The 21,889-nt window shown below is 43.0% G+C and overlaps 1 protein-coding gene across 4 annotated transcripts in view; it reads left to right on the plus strand.

Moving 5' to 3' along the window:
- Positions 1-21,889, plus strand: part of MYO1B (myosin IB) — a 296,930-nt gene that overhangs the window by 32,082 nt on the left and 242,959 nt on the right. For 3 of the 4 annotated variants that reach the window (XM_040357071.1, XM_040357073.1, XM_040357074.1), the window contains exon 2: positions 20,193-20,333. In XM_040357071.1, the coding sequence (XP_040213005.1) occupies positions 20,199-20,333 (135 nt within the window). In that variant the 5' untranslated portion in view covers positions 20,193-20,198. Of the gene's footprint in view, positions 1-7,278; positions 7,333-20,192; positions 20,334-21,889 lie in introns of those variants that run through there. The other variant, XM_040357072.1, reaches the window with a different exon arrangement.

The raw sequence follows: 21,889 nt of genomic DNA on the forward strand, positions 1-21,889 counted from the left end.
AAGAGTCAAGCCGCTCAGAGAGAGGTGAGCTTAATTCTCCTATGGGCAGAGGCTCATGTGCCCTGCATATCGGCAATATTCATTCCAGGAGTGGACAACCTTCAGGCGGACTTCTTAAGTCGCCAGACTCTGTTGCTGGGGGAATGGTCTCTACATCCACAAGTCTTTCAGACACTCTGCCAAAGATGGGGAGTGCCGGACGTGGATGTCATGGCATCGAGACTCAACAAGAAACTAGACAGGTTCATATCCCGCTCAAGGGATCCGATGGCCTGCGGAACCGATGCGCTGGTTTGCCCTTGGCATCAGTTCAGACTTCTTTATGCGTTTCCCCCGCTCCAGTTACTACCCCGCCTGCTGCGCAGGATCAGGGTGGAACACATACCAGTCATCCTGGTAGCTCCAGCATGGCCTAGAAGGGCATGGTATTCACTAATCCTGAAGATGGTAGTGGGAGACCCTTGGACTCTTCCTCTACGGCCAGACCTGCTATCGCAAGGTCCGATCCTCCACCCTGCCTTACGGCATCTAAATTTGACGGCCTGGAGGCTGAATCCCTGATTCTCAGGGGTAGAGGTCTGTCTCAGAAAGTAATCTCTACCCTAATCAGAGCCAGGAAACCGGTCTCTAGGGTGATTTATTACAGGGTCTGGAAGGCCTATGTAGGCTGGTGTGAGTCCAAGCGATGGCTTTCTCGCAAATATACCATCGATAGAGTATTAAGTTTTCTCCAGTTAGGAGTGGATAAAGGACTGGCATTAAGCACAATCAAGGGACAGATTTCAGCTTTGTCAGTGTGGTTTCAGCGGCCGCTGGCCACCCACTCGCTGGTTAAGACCTTCATTCAAGTGGTCTTACGTATTAATCCTCCAGTTAAATCCCCAATTTGTCCGTGGGATTTAAATCTTGTTCTGTCAAGTTTACAGAAACAACCTTTTGAGCCGTTGGCTGAAATTCCTTTGGTTTTACTGACAAGGAAGTTGGTATTTTTGGTCGCCATAGTTTCCGCCAGAAGAGTATCGGAACTGGCAGCCTTATCCTGTAAGGAACCATATCTTATTTTACATAAGGACAAGGTCGTTCTCCGCCCTCATCCTTCCTTCCTACCAAAGGTTATATCCAGTTTTCATCTAAACCAGGATTTGGTATTACCATCCTTCTTTCCTAAACCTACTTCCAGAAAGGAAGGGTTGTTGCATACCTTGGATATTGTCAGGGCCATGAAGGCCTATCTTAAAGCTACAGAGAAGATCCGGAAGACAGATGTGTTGTTCATCTTACCGGATGGGCCCAAGAAGGGGCAGGCAGCTGCAAAATCCACCATCTCAAGGTGGATTAAACAGTTAATCATTCAGGCCTACGGCTTGAAAGGGTTGCCTCCTCCGTTATCATTAAAGGCTCATTCTACTAGGGCCATGGGCGCATCCTGGGCAGCACACCACCAGATCTCTATGGCTCAAGTTTGCAAGGCGGCAACCTGGTCTTCTGTCCACACGTTTACAAAATTCTACCAGTTGGACGTAAGAAGGAATACTGATACAGCCTTTGGGCAGGCAGTGCTGCAGGCTGCAGTTTGAGACCCTCGGACTCCGGGGGCTCCCTTTTGAGTTAAAAATTTAAAATTATTTTTCTCAACTAAGTTGGATTTATTATGATTTGAGTATATCTCTAAATTAAATCCTTTTGTCTTGGAGATGTTCTCCCTCCCCTCATTGTGAGCATTGCTTTGGGACATCCCATATAGTAATGAATATGCCGCTCTGTGTCCCGTGATGTACGATAAAGAAAAAGGGATTTTTAATACAGCTTACCTGTAAAATCCTTTTCTTGGAGTACATCACGGGACACAGAGCTCCCACCCCTCTTTTGGGGACCATTTTGGGAGGCATACTGCTTGCTACAAAACTGAGGTACTCCTCCTATGGGAGGGGGTTATATAGGGAGGGGCATTTCCTGTTTGAGATTGCCAGTGTCATCACCTGAAGGTACTCCATATAACCCATATAGTAATGAATATGCCGCTCTGTGTCCCGTGATGTACTCCAAGAAAAGGATTTTACAGGTAAGCTGTATTAAAAATCCCTTTTTTCCAACATGATGGAGCACCTTGCTATAAGACCCCTTTCACACTGTGAGTGTATTGCAGGCGCTATAGCTTTAAAAATAGCGCCTGCAATCCGCCCTCAAACAGCTGCTCCATTGTCTCCAGTGTGGAAGCCCTCAGGCTTTCACACTGGAGCTGTGTGCTAGCAGGACGGTAAAAAAAGTCCTGCTAGCCACATCTTTGGAGCGGTGTGTATACCGCTCCTCCACCGCTGCTGCCCATTGAAATCAATGGGACAGCGCGGCTATACGCCTGCAATGTGCAGCACATTGCGGGTGGTTTTAACTCTCTCCCGGCCACTAGCGGGGGGGGGGGGGGTAAAACCTTGCTAGCAGCCAAAATGCGCTGCAAATCCGCCCATAGCGTTGGCGGTAAAAATAGCAGAGTTTTACCGCCGACGCTATGGACGGCTCAGTGTGAAAGGGGTCTAAGTGATATCTAAGTATCTTGGGGAACAAAACATCAACATTTTGGGTCCATAGCCAGGAAACTCCCCAGACCTTAATCCCATTGAGAACTTGTGGTCAATCCTCAAGAGGTGGGTGAACAAAAAAACCCCAAAAATCTGACAAACTCCAAGCATTGATTATGCAAGAATGGGCTGCCATCAGTCAGAATGTTGCCCAGAAGTTGATTGACAGCACGCCAGGCCGAATTGCAGAGGTCTTGAAAAAGGCACAACACTACAAATATTTACCCTTTACATAAACTTAATGTAATTGTCAATAAAAACTTTTGACACTTATGAAATTCTTGTAAGACCCGGTTCACACTGGAGCGACACGTCCCATTGAATGCAATGGAACCGTTCTAATAGGAGTGACGCAAGTCGCCCCGACTTAGAAAAAGGTTCCTGTATGACTTCGGGGCGGCTCGGGGCGACTTGCATTGACTTCTATACAGAAGTCGTTTTGCAAATCGCTTCTGAAGTCGTCCTCAGGACGCCTTGTAGAGTCACCCCCGAAGTCGTGCTGCTGCAGTGTGAACCGACTCTAAGGGGGTCATTTAATAAATGCAAATCCACTTTGCACTGCAAGTGCATTTGGAAGTAAAGTCACTGTAGATCTGAGGGGAAGATCTGAAATGAGGGGAAGCTCTGCTCACGTGGAAGCTAAAATACAGTTTTTTATTTTCCTTGCATGTCCCCCTCAGATCTACAGCGACTGGACTTCCAAGTGCACTTGTAGTGCAAAGTGGATTTCCCTTTAGTAAATAACCCCCTAAGCCTACCTCAGTATACCATAATAACATCTGACAAAAAGATCTAAAAACACTGAAGCGGCAGAATTTGAAAATTATTATTTGAGTCTTTCTCAAAACCTTTGGCCACAACTGTACGGAATAGTGTTTTTGTATATATTTTCTTAATTCTTAAGACTAAAACCATTGAAATAGTGCAAATTATTACATATACATCATATTTTTACATATTCTCCTGTCCAGGCAGCAGGCAGGTCTTTAAGATGATGAAACATCGAGCTGCATGTACCGCAAATAAGGTGGATGGAGCAAGTCTTCCTCTGTGGGACATTGTATTCTGACATTTACCCTCTGTCAATAAATGAATAAAAAGTCATGTTACAATAGATTGCAGTGGTTGTTGGACATTGGAGCAGGGCTATCTTTAACGCAGGGCAAACGGGGGGGCACCTGCCCCAGGCCCAATCTTTGTTGTGGGATCCAAAGCAGCTGCCCCTTGAGCCCCGTGCTGCCTGCAAATTGGGGCCCAGATGATGGCATTGCAGAGCTCACAGAGGACACGATTGGCAGTGCTGTATTCCAGTGCCAGCCAGATGGGTCGGGAGCTCCACTGATGTTCTTACCCCACCCCATGCATCGTGTATGCTATTGAAGCAGTGTCTGTAGTGAGATGAGATCAGAGTGAAAGATTTTCTCACTCCTGAGTACACAGGCTGCATAAGGTGGGGTCAGAGCGTCAGTGGAGATCCCGGCCCGCCCCCCTCTATTGGCTGGGAAATTCGGAGGTCTGGGGCTGGGAGCTCCACTGACGCTCTGACCCCACCTATGCAGCCTGTGTACTCAGGAGTGAGCAGCTTTAGTGTGAGCAGAGCACAGAAATTTAGCCCTGTCTCTGGCCCCCTGCAGCATGTCCAGTCTCTGACCATCTCTACCGTCTCCTGCAGTATGTCTCTGGCCGTCTCCTGCAGTATGTCCCTGGTCTCTGGCCGTCTCCTGCAGTATGTCCCTGGTCTCTGGCCGTCTCCTGCAGTATGTCCCTGGTCTCTGGCCGTCTCCTGCAGTATGTCCCTGGTCTCTGGCCGTCTCCTGCATTATGTCCCTGGTCTCTGGCTGTCTCCTGCAGTATGTCTCTGGCCGTCTCCTGCAGTATGTCCCTGGTCTCTGGCCGTCTCCTACAGTATGTCCCTGGTCTCTGGCCGTCTCCTGCAGTATGTCCCTGGTCTCTGGCCGTCTCCTGCAGTATGTCCCTGGTCTCTGGCCGTCTCCTGCAGTATGTCCCTGGTCTCTGGCCGTCTCCTGCAGTATGTCCCTGGTCTCTGGCCGTCTCCTGCAGTATGTCCCTGGTCTCTGGCTGTCTCCTGCAGTATGTCTCTGGCCGTCTCCTGCAGTATGTCCCTGGTCTCTGGCCGTCTCCTGCAGTATGTCCCTGGTCTCTGGCCGTCTCCTGCAGTATGTCCCTGGTCTCTGGCCGTCTCCTGCAGTAAGTCCCCGGTCTCTAAATTTCCTACTTCCTGTTCCTACTCAGTAAGCATGCCCCCATCATCCAAGCAGTTCTGGCTGGGGGTTAGTCAGCGTGCTCCCTCCCTCCCTTGGGACTACAACCCTGCGGGGAGATGCTGTAACACCATTTTTATTTATATCAAGTGACCGTGGCACTAATATGACGATTGGACTGTGTCAGCTTTTTAACTTTTTTTTTTTTTCTAACAATGCTTTTTGTGTGTGTGTGTGGGGGGGGGGGGGGGGGGGTAGACAGTGTGTGTGTGTGTGTGTGTGTGTGTGTGTGTGTGTGTGTTTTTTTTATCGTTTACAATTTTACTTTTAATTATTTATTACAAATTTTACTTACATTTTTTATCAACCCTGTTGGGGGGCTTTGGTGAGGTTTTAGGGGTCTAAACGGAACCCCAGATATCTCCCCTTTGTGACATGGAAAGGGACCGAGGACATTAGTAAATTATGATGTCCATGTGCAAGGGACCTTAGTCGGTTGCCTCGTAAAGCCAAAGCCATGGTCAAAGACCTTAAAATACATAAAAGGGATCTTATTGTTGGAAGGTATCAGTCAGGAGAAGGGTAAGTTTCCAAGCCATTATATGTACCATACGTCACAGTAAAGATGGTTATCAACAAGTAGAGAAGATATGGCACAACCTTTTTATTGTGCATTTTGTCACATCAAAGCAGTGGTAAAGTTTTTGAATTTTGCGCACAGGTAAGCTTATAATAAAGCTCCCCTATAGGTAAAATTAGTATCTCCTAAACGTGCACAGTTTAGGAGCTATTCACTTGTTATGCAGCCAGCGTCATCAGCGAATGTACCATTAATCCGGAGTTCCATGCTGTGCTCATAACTCCCATGTGCATGCACGGAAGTGATGTCATCATGGCGCAGCCATTCAATTGGCCGGAGCTGGCAAACCCAGAAGGAAGACCGGGTTGTAGTTTAAAGCCCTGTCTGCAGTCAGTGTGCCTCCTTGGTGGGCTTTGTTTTCCTGGTAAGTCTTTTATAACGTCCTAGTGTGTGATGCATACTAGCACATTATGCTAATTACTTGCAGGGACAGCAGATTTCGATTTTTTTTTCTTCCGCTTTAAATGTGGAAAAACTTTAGAATTTTTTTTTTTATCCTGCCATTTTTACAGGGGTGTGTAGACTTTTATATCCAGTGTAAAATATCAAAGTAAAAGATACCTAAGCATTAAAGGGGTTGTAAAGGTTCGTCTTTTTTTTTCTAAACTGGTTCCTTTAAGCTAGTGCATTGTTGGTTCACTTACCTTTTTTCTTTTGATTTCCCTTCTAAATGTTGTTTTTCTTTGTTTGAATTTCTCACTTCCTGTTTCTCCTCAGTAAGCTTTCCACCATCATCCGAGCGGTGGAAAGTCATTTAGAACAGCTTACTGAGGAGGAACAGGAAGTGAGAAATCCAGACAAAGAAAACAAAGAAAAATAACATTTAGAAGGGAAATTGAAAGAAAAGCTAAGTGAACCAACAATGCACTAGCTTAAAGCGGAGGTTCACCCAAATAACATCTATATAAGACCAAATTCTTTATACTTCTAACATGTACAGTAGGCACTTTTTTTTTTTTGTTTAGGCTGTAACATACCTTATTATCGCTAGTTTCAATCCTGCTTCCGGGTACTCACTCCCGCGGGAGTAGGCGTTTCTATGCTGAGCCGCAATGTAATCTGGCAGTTCGCCCAGATGATTGATGTCCTTCAGAAAAAGTTCCCCCCGGCGGATAAGGCCCCCCCCCCCCCGTATTGCGTAGGTGCGTCACGAGAGTCAGAGTTTCCGAAAGTAGCCGAACATGTCGAGCCGCGAGTTAGCTCTACACGGCGCCTGTGCACCGACTAGGAGCCGTGTAGAGCTGACTGCGCAGGCGCCGTATAGAGTTGACTCGCAGTTCTACATGTTGGGCTACTTTCGAAACTCTGTGACTCTCTTGACGCGCCTATGCAATACAGGGGGGGGCCTTATCCGCCGAGGGGAACTTTCTCTGAAGGACATCGATCATCTGGGCGAACTCCCAGAATACATTGCGGCTCAGCATAGAAACGCCTACTCCCGCAGGAGTGAGTACCCGGAAGCCGGATTGAAAATAGCGATAAGGTATGTACAGCCTAAAAAAAAAAAGTGTGTACTATACATGTTAGAAGTATAAAGAATTTGGTCTTGTATAGATGTTATTTGTGTGAACCTCTGCTTTAAAGTGACCTATTTAGAAAATATAAAACTAACCTTTACAACCCCTTTAAAAAGACCATGGGGGTCACACCACTGGTATTTCCTTTTCAGGGGGTTTTATGTAGTGTACAGCCCTTTGGTCTGACTATACAAACTGCTGCATGTTTATAGGTTTTGCCAGGTACCTGCAAATCGGCTTTAGCATTGACCCGAGGTTCATGGGCAGGGCAGGGGAGTGACCTGAGGGACAGTTATTTGAACTGATTAGCAGAAGCCTGTTGCCAGTATATAGAAGTCTTTGAAGAGTGTGGACATGGACATTTTTATTCTTTTGAGGTTAGTAAATTTCCTGATATTTTTTTAAATCATTGGGTTAACATTGTCCTACAGTTTAGGCTTTTATATTTTGACACTGACAAATGGTTGCATGATAATGTATTGGCGATAAGTTTAGGCATGCATAGAATTAAAAGTAGTTTTCTATTCCCTTAGTCCGTTACTAAATGGCTACTAGTACGGTAATTCTTTTCATCGAGATTTATGTCCAGCCAAAACTTTTTTTTTTTTTTTTTTTTATGTAGCAGGGTTGAGTGGGAAAGCCTTTTAAAAAGAACAGCGGCAAAACAGAAATTGTTACAGCTTTTGTCTATAGGTTTCGTAGTAAAGAAAAATATTAAAGATAATACAATGTTTTGTACTGGGAAAAAAAATAAATGTATATGAATTTCAGTGTAATGTGATTGCCGATCGATTAGGCATTTAGCTAAAGCTTAAAAATTGTTCTGGTTCAAAAGGCATGAGAGCTGAGCTAGCTATAATTCATTTGTATTTTTTTCTTTGCTTGTTTCCTACATTGTTTCGGTAAATATTTTTGGTTTATTTAAACAGATCATATTCAGCATGATATGATTTTTGCCTTTAGGGCATATCTACTACAAAAAGCACATAGTGGGTCTTCTGTGATTTTCTTTTTTGTATTATCTGTGTCGTATATAATTTTACATTGGTGAATGAATTGCAAATTCTCTTGGGAATATGGGAAAGATTTTTCCTTTCAGAGCTGGTAACAATAGAACATGTCTTTTTGCGTGTAAGGACTGCTGGCACCTATTCTCTTTTAGGTTTTCTGTACTATTGATTTTAATGTGTGCCATTGTAAATGTGATTAAAAAGACCATGGCAGGTGTAATTATGATTCTTATTTTTTCACAATTATTTCATATTCACTGCTCTCTGAAGAACCATCTATGTTTGGGCGACTCTTCAGAGAGCATTTCACAGGCAGTGAGAAGCAATTCTATCGTCTCCTCACCACCTGCTTTAAACCCTTTGACCCCACACAAGCAACCCCAGACTGAGCCAGCGAGCCCCGGGGACCATTCCTAAGCTATTTTTCCCTGGAATTCCTCCAAGCTGGACTAATCAACCATTACCAGAAACATTTACTTTTCAGTTTATGCTGGTCAAAAAGGACACCCTAACCAGTGAAGTTACAAATTTTAACGAAGTTCTTCTTTAAAAGACATACATCCCTTCTGAGACAGTTGTCCCATCCTGTGGGCAGAAAAAGGGGGTGCCGTTCTGGAATGGGTGTGTAAGCCTTCATTGCCGCTGCCTGGTTGCTGGAGCTGTTTTGGTGGCCATTCTGAGAGGGACCTCCCTGCCTGCCGGATTGGCTTTGTAATAAGCATGCACATTGACCACTCTTATTAGGGGGTCGACCAGTAGAGCATGAGAGTGAAGGGTGTCATCTGGCATTCTTGGAGTCTCTTGATTCCATCACGGCCTTGGGATCACAAAAATGGATGTTTTCTATTTTTTCTAGGCTTCATTTTCCACACTTTTTACTTTTTGTTGATTACTAAAGTTCAATTACATGTGGTGTTTGAGCACTAGTTGGCTGCATTATTGCTTTACCAAGCAGCCCTCTTCACTTGAATGGGTCACGATCAGTACAGGGGGTGTTATTCCTGCCACAGCTGCAAAGCATTACAGCCACAGCATGTGTACACCCCTTGTCGCTGCAGCTAAAGGGGATAGCAGTTGAGGGGTTTTAAAACCACAGCTCCTCAAACTAGGGTACAATTTACAATGCTTTATTATAACATATTAAAAGCATGGAAAAAATAAATGCAATATGGTACGGTTTAAAATATGAGTAACAGTTTAGTACTCTGTAAAGAAAAGAAAAGAAAATGTAGTAACTGCACAGATGAAAAATAATCACAAAAAAAAAAAAGCAGCTGGCAATCGCACAACAGAACATTTTTTGTAAAACAAAAGATTGCCGCACTAATGTCTTATAAATAAAACTGGATAATAAATCCAAAAAAGTGCCCATATAGGTGTCCAAACACGCCTCCTGAATGAAGGATAACAGACACCCAAAGTGATCAGTATTCAGTATTGAGGTGTTTAAAAAGCAGGAGACAATTTGAATAGAGATAATCATGGGCCTGATAAAAATAAACATTCGGCATTCGTTTTATTTATTTTTTTTGGAACTTAAAGCGATACGAACGGCATGCTGTTTAATTTACATTATCACTTATTTTTCTGTATATGGATGATAGCGCTGTAATCATTTTAATAAAAAAAATAGTTTTATCGATCTACAGCTGTCACATGACCCAGATCTTTCTTAGCTTGTCTGCAGTGAAACATAAGGAGGAGCTTCTAGTCCTCTGCTGCTGGTCACGTGTTCATAACAAAAAAAGCCTTTGCAATACGGAGTAAAAAGAGATATCAATAAAATGTTTTAAATTGTCAAACAAATATATATATTTGAAATCAACATGATGTGGGTGGCATATGGGGGATCTGGCAGCTCATCACGGTAGGGGGTGGGTGCGGCGCAGAGCCGGGAATGATTTGTGATGTATGTGCGGGATGTGCAGTAGTATGGTTCATTTTGTTTGGATGTGTATCGGATTGTCTATATAGCTTTGAATGTTTTTGTTTTTTACTTTGTTCTTCATTAAACTTTTTTCTGGATAAAAAAAAAAAACATGTGGGTGGATTTCAATACTCTTTCCCTGTTTCATTCCATTGTATTGCACATAACCTAATTTCTGAACTGTGTTTTCTTTGTATGTATGAATCGCATGGGTTGTTATCGACATGTGGTGAAAGTTTCATGTAAATAGCGCATACACATCCTACAGAGGGCTGAATTCAAAGACACCCTGAAAATCAAAGTGAAAAAATTATGCAGCAGGCTAGTTCATTTTGCTGAAATTTTATTGCAACTAATCAAATTGGTACTTAGTAGTTTGTATGGCCACGCATGCTCTTATGCATGCCTGACAATGTTGCGGCATGCTCCTAATGAGACGACAATTGGTGTCCTGGGGTATTTCCTCCCAGATCTGGACCAGGTCATCACTGAGCTCCTGAACAGACTGAGGTGCAACCTGGAGGCGTCGGGTGTACAAAAACATAATGTCCCAGAGGTGTTCTAATGGATTTAGGTCAGACGAGCGTTCAGTGGTATCCATTCCTTCATCCTCCAGGAACTGGCGGCATACTCGCTACATGAGGCTGGGCATTGTCCTGCACCAGGAGGAACCCAGAACCCTCTGCACCAGCGAAGGGTCTGACAATCGGTCCAAGGATTTCATCCCGATACCTAATGGCAGTCGGGATGACATTGTCTAGCCTGTAGAGGTCTGCATGTCTCCATGGATTTGTCTCCCCAGATCATCACTGACCCACCACCAAACCAGTCATGCTAAATGATATTACAGGCAGCATAACATTCTCTACAGCTTCTCCAGACCCTTTCACGTCTGTCACATGTGCTCAGGGTGAGCACATGGGCCCCACTATAGGATGTTGGGCCCTCAGGCCACCCTCATGAAGTCTTTCTGATTGATCAGATACATTCACACCAGTGGCCTGCTGGAGGTCATTTTGTAGGGCTCTGGCAGTGCTCATCCTGTTCCTCCTTGCACAAAGGAGCAGATACCGGTCCTGCTCATGGGTTAAGGACCTTCTACGACTCTGTCCAACTCTCCTAGAGTAACTGCCCGTCTCCTGGAATCTCCTCCATGCTCTTGAGACTGTGCTGGGAGACACAGCAAACCTTCTGGCAATGGCACGTATTGATGTGCCATCCTGGAGGAGTTGAACTTGCCTGTGCAACCTTCTATAGGGTGCAGGTATCACCTCATGCTACCAGTAGTGACACTGACCCTAGCAAAAGGCAAAGTGAAAAACAGTCAGAAAAGATGCGTATTGTCAGGGTGTCTTTGCATTCAGCCCACTGTAGGTTTATCATTTCCGTTTCCATCAAATGATGTTTCATCCTTTCATTCCTAACACATTACCCAGTCCATATCCATATAGATATCCTGCATGATATTGTTCCCCATTGAGATCTGATTTGTTTTCAAAGTGTTTCTTTAATTTTTTTGAGCTGTGTGTGTGTGTGTGTGTGTATATATATATATATATATATATATATATATATATATATATATATTTTCAACACACACAGCTCAAAAAGTGTGTGTAATTAAATAAATATATTATATATATATATATATATATTTAATTACACACATTTTTTGAGCTGTGTGTGTTGAAAATTATATATATATATATATTTTCAACACACACAGCTCAAAAAGTGTGTGTGTAATTAAATAAATAAATATATATATATATATATATATATATATATATATATATATATATATATATATAATTTATTTAATTACACACACTTTTTGAGGTGGGTGTGTAAGTGTGTGTGTGTGTGTGTGTGTATATATATGTGTGTGTGTGTATATATATATATATATATATATATATATATACACACACACACACACACACACTCTATATTCCATGTGTGATAAAAACTCAGAGCGCCACATATCTTCACTGACCTAGTACAAGTTGGTACAATAAGGCAACATTTTCTGTGGAATGTAAGAAATTGCAGTTTCCCAAAATCAGAAACAATTTTTGGCTTAATGCCATTTTCCATGGGATGTAATATCGTCAAATCTTATATCTGAATAAAAGATTCAAGTTGCACTGTTCCCTGACTGGTGTATGAAAAACAGAGTTAAAATTTATCTCATAAATTGGGGGAAATTAAAGCAACAATTCTAGATACAAAAAACAAATGTCACTGCCCCTACATATGACTGGTCTATACAGTAAGGAGCACTGGGAAAGGCGTGTATACATACAAAAACAACATTTCTAGATGTCGAAGAAGTGACAGCAGATATATTACAATTGATATAAGAATATATTACCTGCTGAATTCAGCAAAAATCTAAAAGTAAACAAAAGCTATACCTGGGCTGTAAAGAAGTAATTTTTGAGACACATATATAGGGTAGCATTCAGGCTGGCTGGAAGACTTGGTAATACAGGTCTAGAACTCTTGGTAAATTTTCCATGATTTTTGTGAAAAGCATGACGTTTGTTCTTGTTTATCTAAGCCCAATCCACTGCATGTGTGCATGTCCACACCATCCATTGCTTGGTCTAACCCTACCACTATAATTTTTTATACGGCTAGAAATTATTTCTGGGATTGGTTGTTGGTCAGGTTACATATCGTAGGCTAAATGTCTTGATGCATTTACTAGGTGGGAAAGTTAAGGTTATTGGGTAGGACATCTATAAACCTTGTGGCTTACCTTTAAGTTTGGAAAGAGGAGAAAAGGTTGATGTGCAGGAATGCCTAAAACTCTAAAAATGAAAACTGGAAACCATGCAAGAATAATGCACCAATAAATAGCTTTAGTATTTCGCATCATACCTATGCTAAATACTGTTGGCGTGTTGATTTTCATAGCAAATACTGTAAGTTTTTTTATAGGAAAATGAAAGAGTATCACAATTTATAACTACATATACCAAATTTTACTCTGACCAAACTATACACTGATTAGATCGGCACCCACCTAACTATAAATGCTTGCTATTGGAAAATTAATGTAACCTGTGCCGATCCTGACCTGCGTGGGGCCCTAAGCAAAATGACATGTCACATTAAAGTTAAGAAGCGGAGGGGGGGGGCTGCCCACAGTGACGTGTCACAAAGATTAAAGTTGAGAAGCGGGGGAGGGGGTGTTCTGCTGTCGGAAATGACATCTTGCATTAAAGTGAGAAGCGGGGGGTGCTAACTTCTTGCCTCTTTTCCCATGCAGCCAGCGAGTTGCCAAAAAGGGCCCGGAAATTACTTCTCCCCAGGCGGGGCCTCTAGTAATTTGGGGGGCCCTCCGCAGCTTTGCGGGGCCCTAAGCGGCTTGCATAGTGAGCCTATAGGGCGGATGGGCCCTGAATGTAACACACAGCATACTCTTATCTATAATTGCACTTTTTCTTTTCCAGTCGGTTTTATTAAGGTTGTAAACCATACAGATATAAAACTATACAATACAGTATAGAAGAATACCTGTACATAACATTAGTGACATACATCATTGGTCGCTAAGGAACCGGTATAATGCAATTTTGGGCTATGACTCTAATTCTAAAGAACAGAAGAAACATCCTCCAAAGAGAAACTGCATGACCGGGGGGGAGAGAGCTTCCATCTAAGACGAGGGGTCATAGCCATGAATCGATCACGGTAGCTGGTCTTTGTGTTTAAATACACAGCCTGCAAATGGGAAGTGGGGCCAATGGTGGCTGACCAGCGGTTCTACATTCCTCTCCTGGGGCACTAAGGTTAGCCTCAGATCTGATGAGGCCATCCCCGTCAAATTGGGGAAGCTTGTCCTACAGGATGGCAGAGGGGGAGAAAGCAACTAAAGGTTTGATGAATATATGTGTAAAGTTCCTACCTGATTCTTCTGGCATCCAATGCAAAAATAACCATTGAATACACAAGGCCTCGGTGTGGCATTGTCGAGCCTAGGTTTAGTTCTTGGGATCTAAAATAAAACTGAAGAAAGGTTAACAAACAGAGGATAACAGGCAGCTGGAATGCAAATGGCACGTGCAATGCAAAGTTTCTACAATGCAAATGGAAAATACAGTCATCATATGCTATAATGACTGTAAATCGTGTTCAGAATTGGGCAGTTTGACCCAGATGAAGCCTAGCGTATATAGGTTTTTACTGTATATTTTCTGTTTTTCAATCGTTTTTTATTGTTTTTTGAAAAAAAAAGTAAAAAGGATCAACGCACAATCCTCGTCTGCTTCAAGCATGTAACGGGGAAACCTACAAATACAAGGCCTGGTAGAAACCGATGAGGACCATAGCACATGGGTAAGGTGTGCCGTGGGCCCTCTAACTTACATGAACTTTTGTGTTTAAGGCAGACATCAACTTGTTATAGACTACTAGAGCGTTTGAAAAACCTAAATGCAAAAGTGTTACCATCCGGTTAACCCCTGATGAAATATCCATCTATATCTACATACATATCTACATGCACACAAAAGATCATGGACTTGGAAGCTAGCATTATTATAACTTAATCACAATGAAATGGTATTGATAATAATGCCTCGTAGGCTCCTTTTACATGGTCGGACTGTTCAGGTCCACCTGTCTGTTTTGTCGGCAGACCTGAACAGCCGCTCCATGCAAGCCTATGGAGCGTCTGGTGTCAGCTGTGACATGTCCACTGACATCCGACCTGATCCCATCTGCTAAACCAAACGTATGGCAATACGTTGTCATCCGTCCATATCGGATCGGGTGAGATCAGATGAAAACGGACATGCTGTCTGTTTTCATCAGATCTCTCCATAGGAGACAGCGGCGCTCGACAAGCTCCCCACCACTCGGTGAGCAGAGAGGGACCTGTCATCTGCCAGCTCAGCAGAGAGATCTCCCGCTGAGCTGGCGGACTCCGTAGCGGCCAAGTCCGCCTCGTGTGAATGAAGCCTTACTCTTATTGTGCGATAATTAAGGGACTTTCCTATACCATATGAAGGGTCATATTTCCCAAAATATACCCAGGAGAGTCTGGGTTACAAAAAAGGGCTATAAGCATATGATGCCAAGATTGGCAAAGAACAGTGAGGGGAAAAGTGAAAAAGAAAACAGAATAAGGAGAAAGAGAAATTTTTCTAGTCGACCGACAGGAGGTTCCCAGATAGATTTTTCTATGTATTGGGCACCTGCAAGTAGTCAAGCCAGGGGGGGCATATTTTATGAAAAGTATTTTGTCGCGTGGAGCACCCACTATTGCTTTGTTCAACATGATCCACATCGGTTTGCATTTCATCATTGCTGTGTCTATGGGGCTTTTCCATGCTGTGGCAATGGCAATTTTTGCAGCTAGGAACATAAAATGAATCAGTGTCTGAATATGTCGAGGTACATTTTTCACTGGTTATTTCAGTAGGGCGACCCTAGCATCCTTGACTATAAACTATTGTGAGCGAAAATATAAATGAGTGAACCCCTGAAGCAGGAAGCTCCTGGATAGATTTTGGGCAGGCGCTCTGGCACCAAGTATCATCTAGCATGTATTTTGTATCCTGCCTCAATCAGGGCAACATTAAAGTATACCTTTGTGGATTTGTGAACTCCATTTGCGTGAGTCCTCCGCCTCAGGGGCTATGTCCATGTCCCTCTCCCATGCCCCCCCGGAGAGCTGCATCCTGCACGCACCCGTTTTCAAACATGGTGCGTACTGTTAGATCAGAGCCACCTTTTTGTAATAAATTAAGGTGCATAATTTGTTGTAAGTGGAAGTTCTCCATGGGATGGTCATCTATACAGTATAATCCCTTGTTCACCCCACATACAAATCTGTCAGGATGTATACTGGGAGGGGGGGGGGCAGGGGATTGCTGAACACAGGAGCCACTGGGGGGTGTGCAGAGCGTAGGGGGCCATCTTCTGCAACTTGTGTCCCATGTGTGTAATGAGTGGGAGAGTGTGGGGCATAAAATAGCTTTGTGGTGTCTTGGGAGGGTCCAGTGGTGAGAAAGCCTGGGCCTCCAGTGGGACCCAGTCAGGGCAATAATGCAGACTATGAAGTTGGCATACAGTGCCTTGCGAAAGTATTCAGCCCCCTTGAACTTTGCGACCTTTTGCCACATTTCAGGCTTCAAACATAAAGATATAAAACTGTAATTTTTTTTGAAGAATCAACAAGTAGGACACAATCATGAAGTGGAACGAAATTTATTGGACATTTCAAACTTTTTTTAACAAATAAAAAACTGAAAAATTGGGTGTGCAAAATTATTCAGCCCCCTTAAGTTAATACTTTGTAGCGCCACCTTTTGCTGCGATTACAGCTGTAAGTCGCTTGGGGTATGTCTCTATCAGTTTTGCACATCGAGAGACTGAAATTTTTTCCCATTCCTCCTTGCAAAACAGCTCGAGCTCAGTGAGGTTGGATAGAGAGCGTTTGTGAACAGCAGTTTTCAGTCCTTTCCACAGATTCTCGATTGGATTCAGGTCTGGACTTTGACTTGGCCATTCTAACACCTGGATATGTTTATTTGTGAAACATTCCATTTTAGATTTTGCTTTATGTCTTGGTTCATTGTCTTGTTGGAAGACAAATCTCCGTCCCAGTCTCAGGTCTTTTGCAGACTCCCTCAGATTTTCTTCCAGAATGGTCCTGTATTTGGCTCCATCCATCTTCTCATCAATTTTAACCATCTTCCCCGTCCCTGCTGAAGAAAAGCAGGCCCAAACCATGATGCTGCCACCACAATGTTTGACAGTGGGGATGGTGTGTTCAGGGTGATGAGCTGTGTTGCTTTTACGCCAAACATAACGTTTTGCATTGTTGCCAAAAAGGTCGATTTTGGTTTCATCTGACCAGAGCACCTTCTTCCACATGTTTGGTGTGTCTCCCAGGTGGCTTGTGGCAAACTTTAAACGACACTTTTTATGGATATCTTTAAGAAATGGCTTTCTTCTTGCCACTCTTCCATAAAGGCCAGATTTGTGCAGTATACGACTGATTGTTGTCCTATGGACAGAGTCTCCCACCTCAGCTGTAGATCTCTGCAGTTCATCCAGAGTGATCATGGGCCTCTTGACTGCATCTCTGATCAGTCTTCTCCTTGTATGAGCTGAAAGTTTAGAGGGACGGCCAGGTCTTCGTAGATTTGCAGTGGTCTGATACTCCTTCCGTTTTCAATATTATCGCTTGCACAGTGCTCCTTGGGATGTTTAAAGCTTGGGAAATCTTTTTGTATCCAAATCCGGCTTTAAACTTCCCCACAACAATATTTCTGACCTGCCTGGTGTGTTCCTTGTACTTCATGATGCTCTCTGCCCTTTTAAACGGACCTCTGAGACTATCACAGTGCAGGTGCATTTATACGGAGACTTGATTACACACAGGTGGATTCTATTTATCATCATTAGTCATTTAGGTCAACATTGGATCATTCAGAGATCCTCACTGAACTTCTGGAGAGAGTTTGCTGCACTGAAAGTAAAGGGGCTGAATAATTTTGCACGCCCAATTTTTCAGTTTTTTTTATTTATTAAAGTTTGAAATATCCAATAAATTTCGTTCCACTTCATGATTGTGTCCCACTTGTTGATTCTTCAAAAAAAAATTACAGTTTTATATCTTTGTTTGAAGCCTGAAATGTTGCAAATGGTCGCAAAGTTCAAGGGGGCCGAATACTTTCGCAAGGCACTGTAATTGGGCCAGCTGTGCAGCAATGTAGTATTTATGGAATTCGGCACCCCCAAACCACCCAGATCCTTAGGGGTGTACATTGTACATTTTTTACCATCCCTGTCCCATTGCAGAGGTTTCCCTTCACTTCCTGCCCCATAGGCCAAACAGGAAGTGAGAGGAAATCTATCCAAATGAAGGGAATCCATTTCCCCCCGCAGGCCCTCAGAACTAGTGTCACAACTCGAAAATGTCAGGGCGGTCTTAAACAGAAAGGAGTGTGGCCTTGACAGGAAGGGGCGGGTCATATTTAAATTAGGGGCTCACGAGTTTAGTCAGGCTTGGTCCAGCACAAAACCTAAATACACTACATAAATGACATGTGCAGTCTCTGCTCAGGGACATATGACAAACTAGCAATTCATCAGAGATGCAATGAAGATATATTGTAACAATAAACAAATACAGGCTGTTTTTAGAAAGGTGCTACATGCACAAGTAACTGCATGCAACTTACTGTTTTTATAGTCTGGGGAAGTATTAAAACCACTGCAAGTTTATTTTTTTCTGCTTGTGTACAATTAAGAAAATTTCTCTTAAGTGGGGACAAAGATGGTAATAAAATCCAACAGAGGGTCTAACCTTTCCCCACTCTAAAAAAAATAAAAAAAAATTCTGGGCATGCCCTTAAAAAAAAGTTGGTAATATACAAAATATATTAAATTTATTATTTGTCAGATATTTATAACGTGTGTGTGTGTGTGTATATATATATATATATATATATATATATATATATATATATATATGTGTGTGTGTGTGTGTGTGTGTGTGTGTGTGTATATAATATAATTATAATATATATATATATAAATTAGTGATGTCGGTGATAGTTTTAGTAAAATGTACATTTATTTTAGAAGCAAACACTGCTCAAGGTTCCTGCTCCACCTCCATGACAGACTTCCAGGTGCAGACCCTGTCCATCACAGATTCTATGTAGGAAGAAAGGTCTGGTTGGCTGCACACCCAGCTAAAATAATCTTTTTTAAAACATATACATTAAAGCAACTCCAAATCACAAATATGATGGAACAGCATCACCAGCTAAAGGGTAACTCCACTTATGTTGAGAAAAAAACATTTTCACTGGATGATCTATTCACATTGCAAGGAATATAACAACCTTTGCAGATTCCTACCTTTTGTTTTTCTGCTGTGGCAGCTGTGGCACCGAGAAAAGCTGCTGGGCCTCCATCCCTTTAGACGTGTTCCTATTGGAAATATCTTGCCAATTGTTGCAGGGGATGCCTGAAACCTGACTTGTATCTTAGGCAAACTTCTTGGGAAATTGGTGAGCCAATCGCACAAGCAGAAAATTTTGTTTCTGGGGAGTGGTCAGTACACATTCTGTGTACAGAACAACTCCATGTAGCCATATCGCTTTGCCTTTATAGTAGGGCTGTTGAAATTAACGATTAATTCCTTGATTAATTGTAAAAAAATTTGATCGATCAAAATTGTTTTGATCAGTACTAGTGGTGCAATGGATCACCATATGCGGATTGGCACACCACATGATCCGCAGAGCTCTGCTGCTGCCTTGGCCATAGGAAAGACCACAGCTTCGGCCTAGCTCCCAGAGCGGCGGCCATCTTGGTCCACCCGGCGGCGGCCTAGGTGAGCCTTGAGCGGCGCGCTGACGTCCTCATCCGGCCTCAACTGCTCGTGTTTGGCTGGCTTCTCTGGTAAGACTAAGCAAGCACTAATCTTCATATACAGAGGGGGAGATGTGGACCATATTACAGTGTGGGTGATGTCTGTGGATATTACAGGGGGGGGGGAGATGTCTGTAGATATTACAGTGGGGGAGATGTCTGTGGATATTACAGTGGGGGAGGTGTTTGTGGATATTACAGTGGGGGAGGTGTTTGTGGATATTACAGTGTGGGTGATGTCTGTGGATGTTACAGGGGGGGAGGTGTTTGTGGATATTACAGGGGGGGAGGTGTCTGTGGATATTACAGTGGGGGAGGTGTCTGTGGATATTACAGTGGGGGAGGTGTTTGTGGATATTACAGTGGGGGAGGTGTTTGTGGATATTACAGTGGGGGAGATGTCTGTGGATATTAGTGGAGACTATATATATATGGTCGTGATCCGAAAAATCTACGTGCGTTTATAATTAATCGAACATCGAAAATTTTAATCAGTAACAGCCCTACTTTATAGAAAACTACAGCGGCTTCAGAATGACAAGTAAAGGTAATTTTTAATAACCTTCAATTACAAGATGACTTGCATTGCAATTGTACACAATATATCTGTGAGCTATGATCAAGCGCTAAGGGGGTGCAAAACACATTAGCTGGTGATGCTGTTTCCCCATTTTTGTGATTTGGAGTTGCATTTATGGATATGTGCTAATAAAGATGATTTTAACTAGATGTGCGGCCAACCAGACGTTTCTTGCTAATTGTACATTTTATCTTTTTCAGGTTGCCCAGTATAATATACAATAAAAAAAGTTGATAAAATATATCATTGTTAATAACTTTGTTTACTGCAGTAAGTCCTAGTAATTTATTTTGACTTTGTTTGTTTTTCTTCTAGGGTACCATGACCAAAATGGAGGGCAAAACGTCACTTCTTGACAACATGATAGGTGTGGGGGATATGGTGCTTTTAGAGCCTCTCACTGAAGAAGCTTTTATCGACAATCTCAAAAAACGCTTTGATCACAGTGAAATCTATGTGAGTATTTATATACACTTTTGTTGCAATTTGTGTAATATAAAATGGGAAAGAGAATGGCCACGGCAGGTGTGAAAACTAGGGATGAGCTTGTGATTATTCTGAATGGGTGTGACTCTTGAACCTGTAAGTCATTTGACATTCCAGTGATCTGTGGGAGGGGATGCCACAACCCCCGACGTACAGGGGCGCAGATACTCTTGATGTCATTGACCTACTATAGTCTTATTTGGTCTGTGTTCTAGTTCTCTGACATACCAGAGCTTTAAAGTAGTCTTTTTCTCTGCTCATCTGTATTTCTCAATTTACACTTGCATACACCTCCCAAGTTTTATGTTATAGTTTTTTTTTTTTATATGCATTATGACCAACCTTCACAACAGAAAATGTATTTACTGTCTCATTCTCCTGTGTATGGGTGTGTTGACCTGTTCCCTTTCCGATTTTAGGCCAGGCAATAACACATATGTTTCAGTAAGATGTGCCTTATACCCACCACAAAAGAACATTTGACTCCTATTCCTTCCAGTCTTCATTGTATGACTTTCAGAGTTTTAATTACATTTCTCATCTTTATATCATCCACTTTGTCAGATAAAAAGCTGTATCCTAGTGCCTGTGCTTTATAAAAAAAAAGCTGGTTTCTATCTGTTTTAACAGCGTCTCCCAGCAATCACATGACTCCAGGCTCTCTGCTCTCCCCATCTGATAGTGTGGTCCGAGATTTCCCTGCTGACATCAGCTGGGGAGGAGAGAATCGAAAGTCACGTGATCGCTGAGAGATGCTCTTAAGACAGGTAGAAATCGATAATAAAGCACAGACACTAGGATACAGCTTTTTATCCAACAATGGGGATGATATAAAGGCCAGATAGTTTTGAAGCAGCAGGGAGAGTAGCAGAGCAACGTGCTCTGTGCAGTGGTTTTGTACAGAGCAGCCCAGATCTTCCTTCTCGGATCCCTTGCCATCTCTCCTGGCCCCTCTCTTCTGCTGAGTGCCCCCACAGCTAGAAGCTTGCTATGGGGGCACCCAGGCCGAGCCACTGCTCTGTGTGTCCATTCAGACACGGAGCATTGGCTCGGCCCCCCCTCCCCTCTCTCTCTCTTATTTGGCTTACTGACTTTTGACAGTAGCTGGAGCCAATGGCTCCCGCTGCTGTGTATCAACCAATCAGACAGCCGAGTGTCTCGTGCTGGATCGAGATGGAACTCGGATAAGTATGAGGGGGCTGCTGCACACAGAAGGTGTCTTTGCAACCACTTTAAGGTAAAAAAACTTCCACTGTCCCATCCTGCTTTCTTCCTGCATTCACAGACTTACTGAGAGAAGTGGGAGCAGTAAAATTTAGTGCAAAGTGTGTGGGTCTAAGCCAGGGGTCTCAAACTCAAATTACCTGAGGGCCACAAGACAGGTTTTCATATGCCATGGGGGGCCGCATGCAAACTTTCAAACTTCAAAAACAGTACTGGTGTCAGCGAACACATTATTAACCCCCAGCACTGGTGTCAGTGAGCGCATTATTACCACCAGCACTGGTGTAAGTCAGGGTTTGACA

The sequence above is a fragment of the Rana temporaria genome, chromosome 6 (assembly GCF_905171775.1).
Source record: "Rana temporaria chromosome 6, aRanTem1.1, whole genome shotgun sequence".
In the NCBI taxonomy this organism is placed as follows: domain Eukaryota; kingdom Metazoa; phylum Chordata; class Amphibia; order Anura; family Ranidae; genus Rana; species Rana temporaria.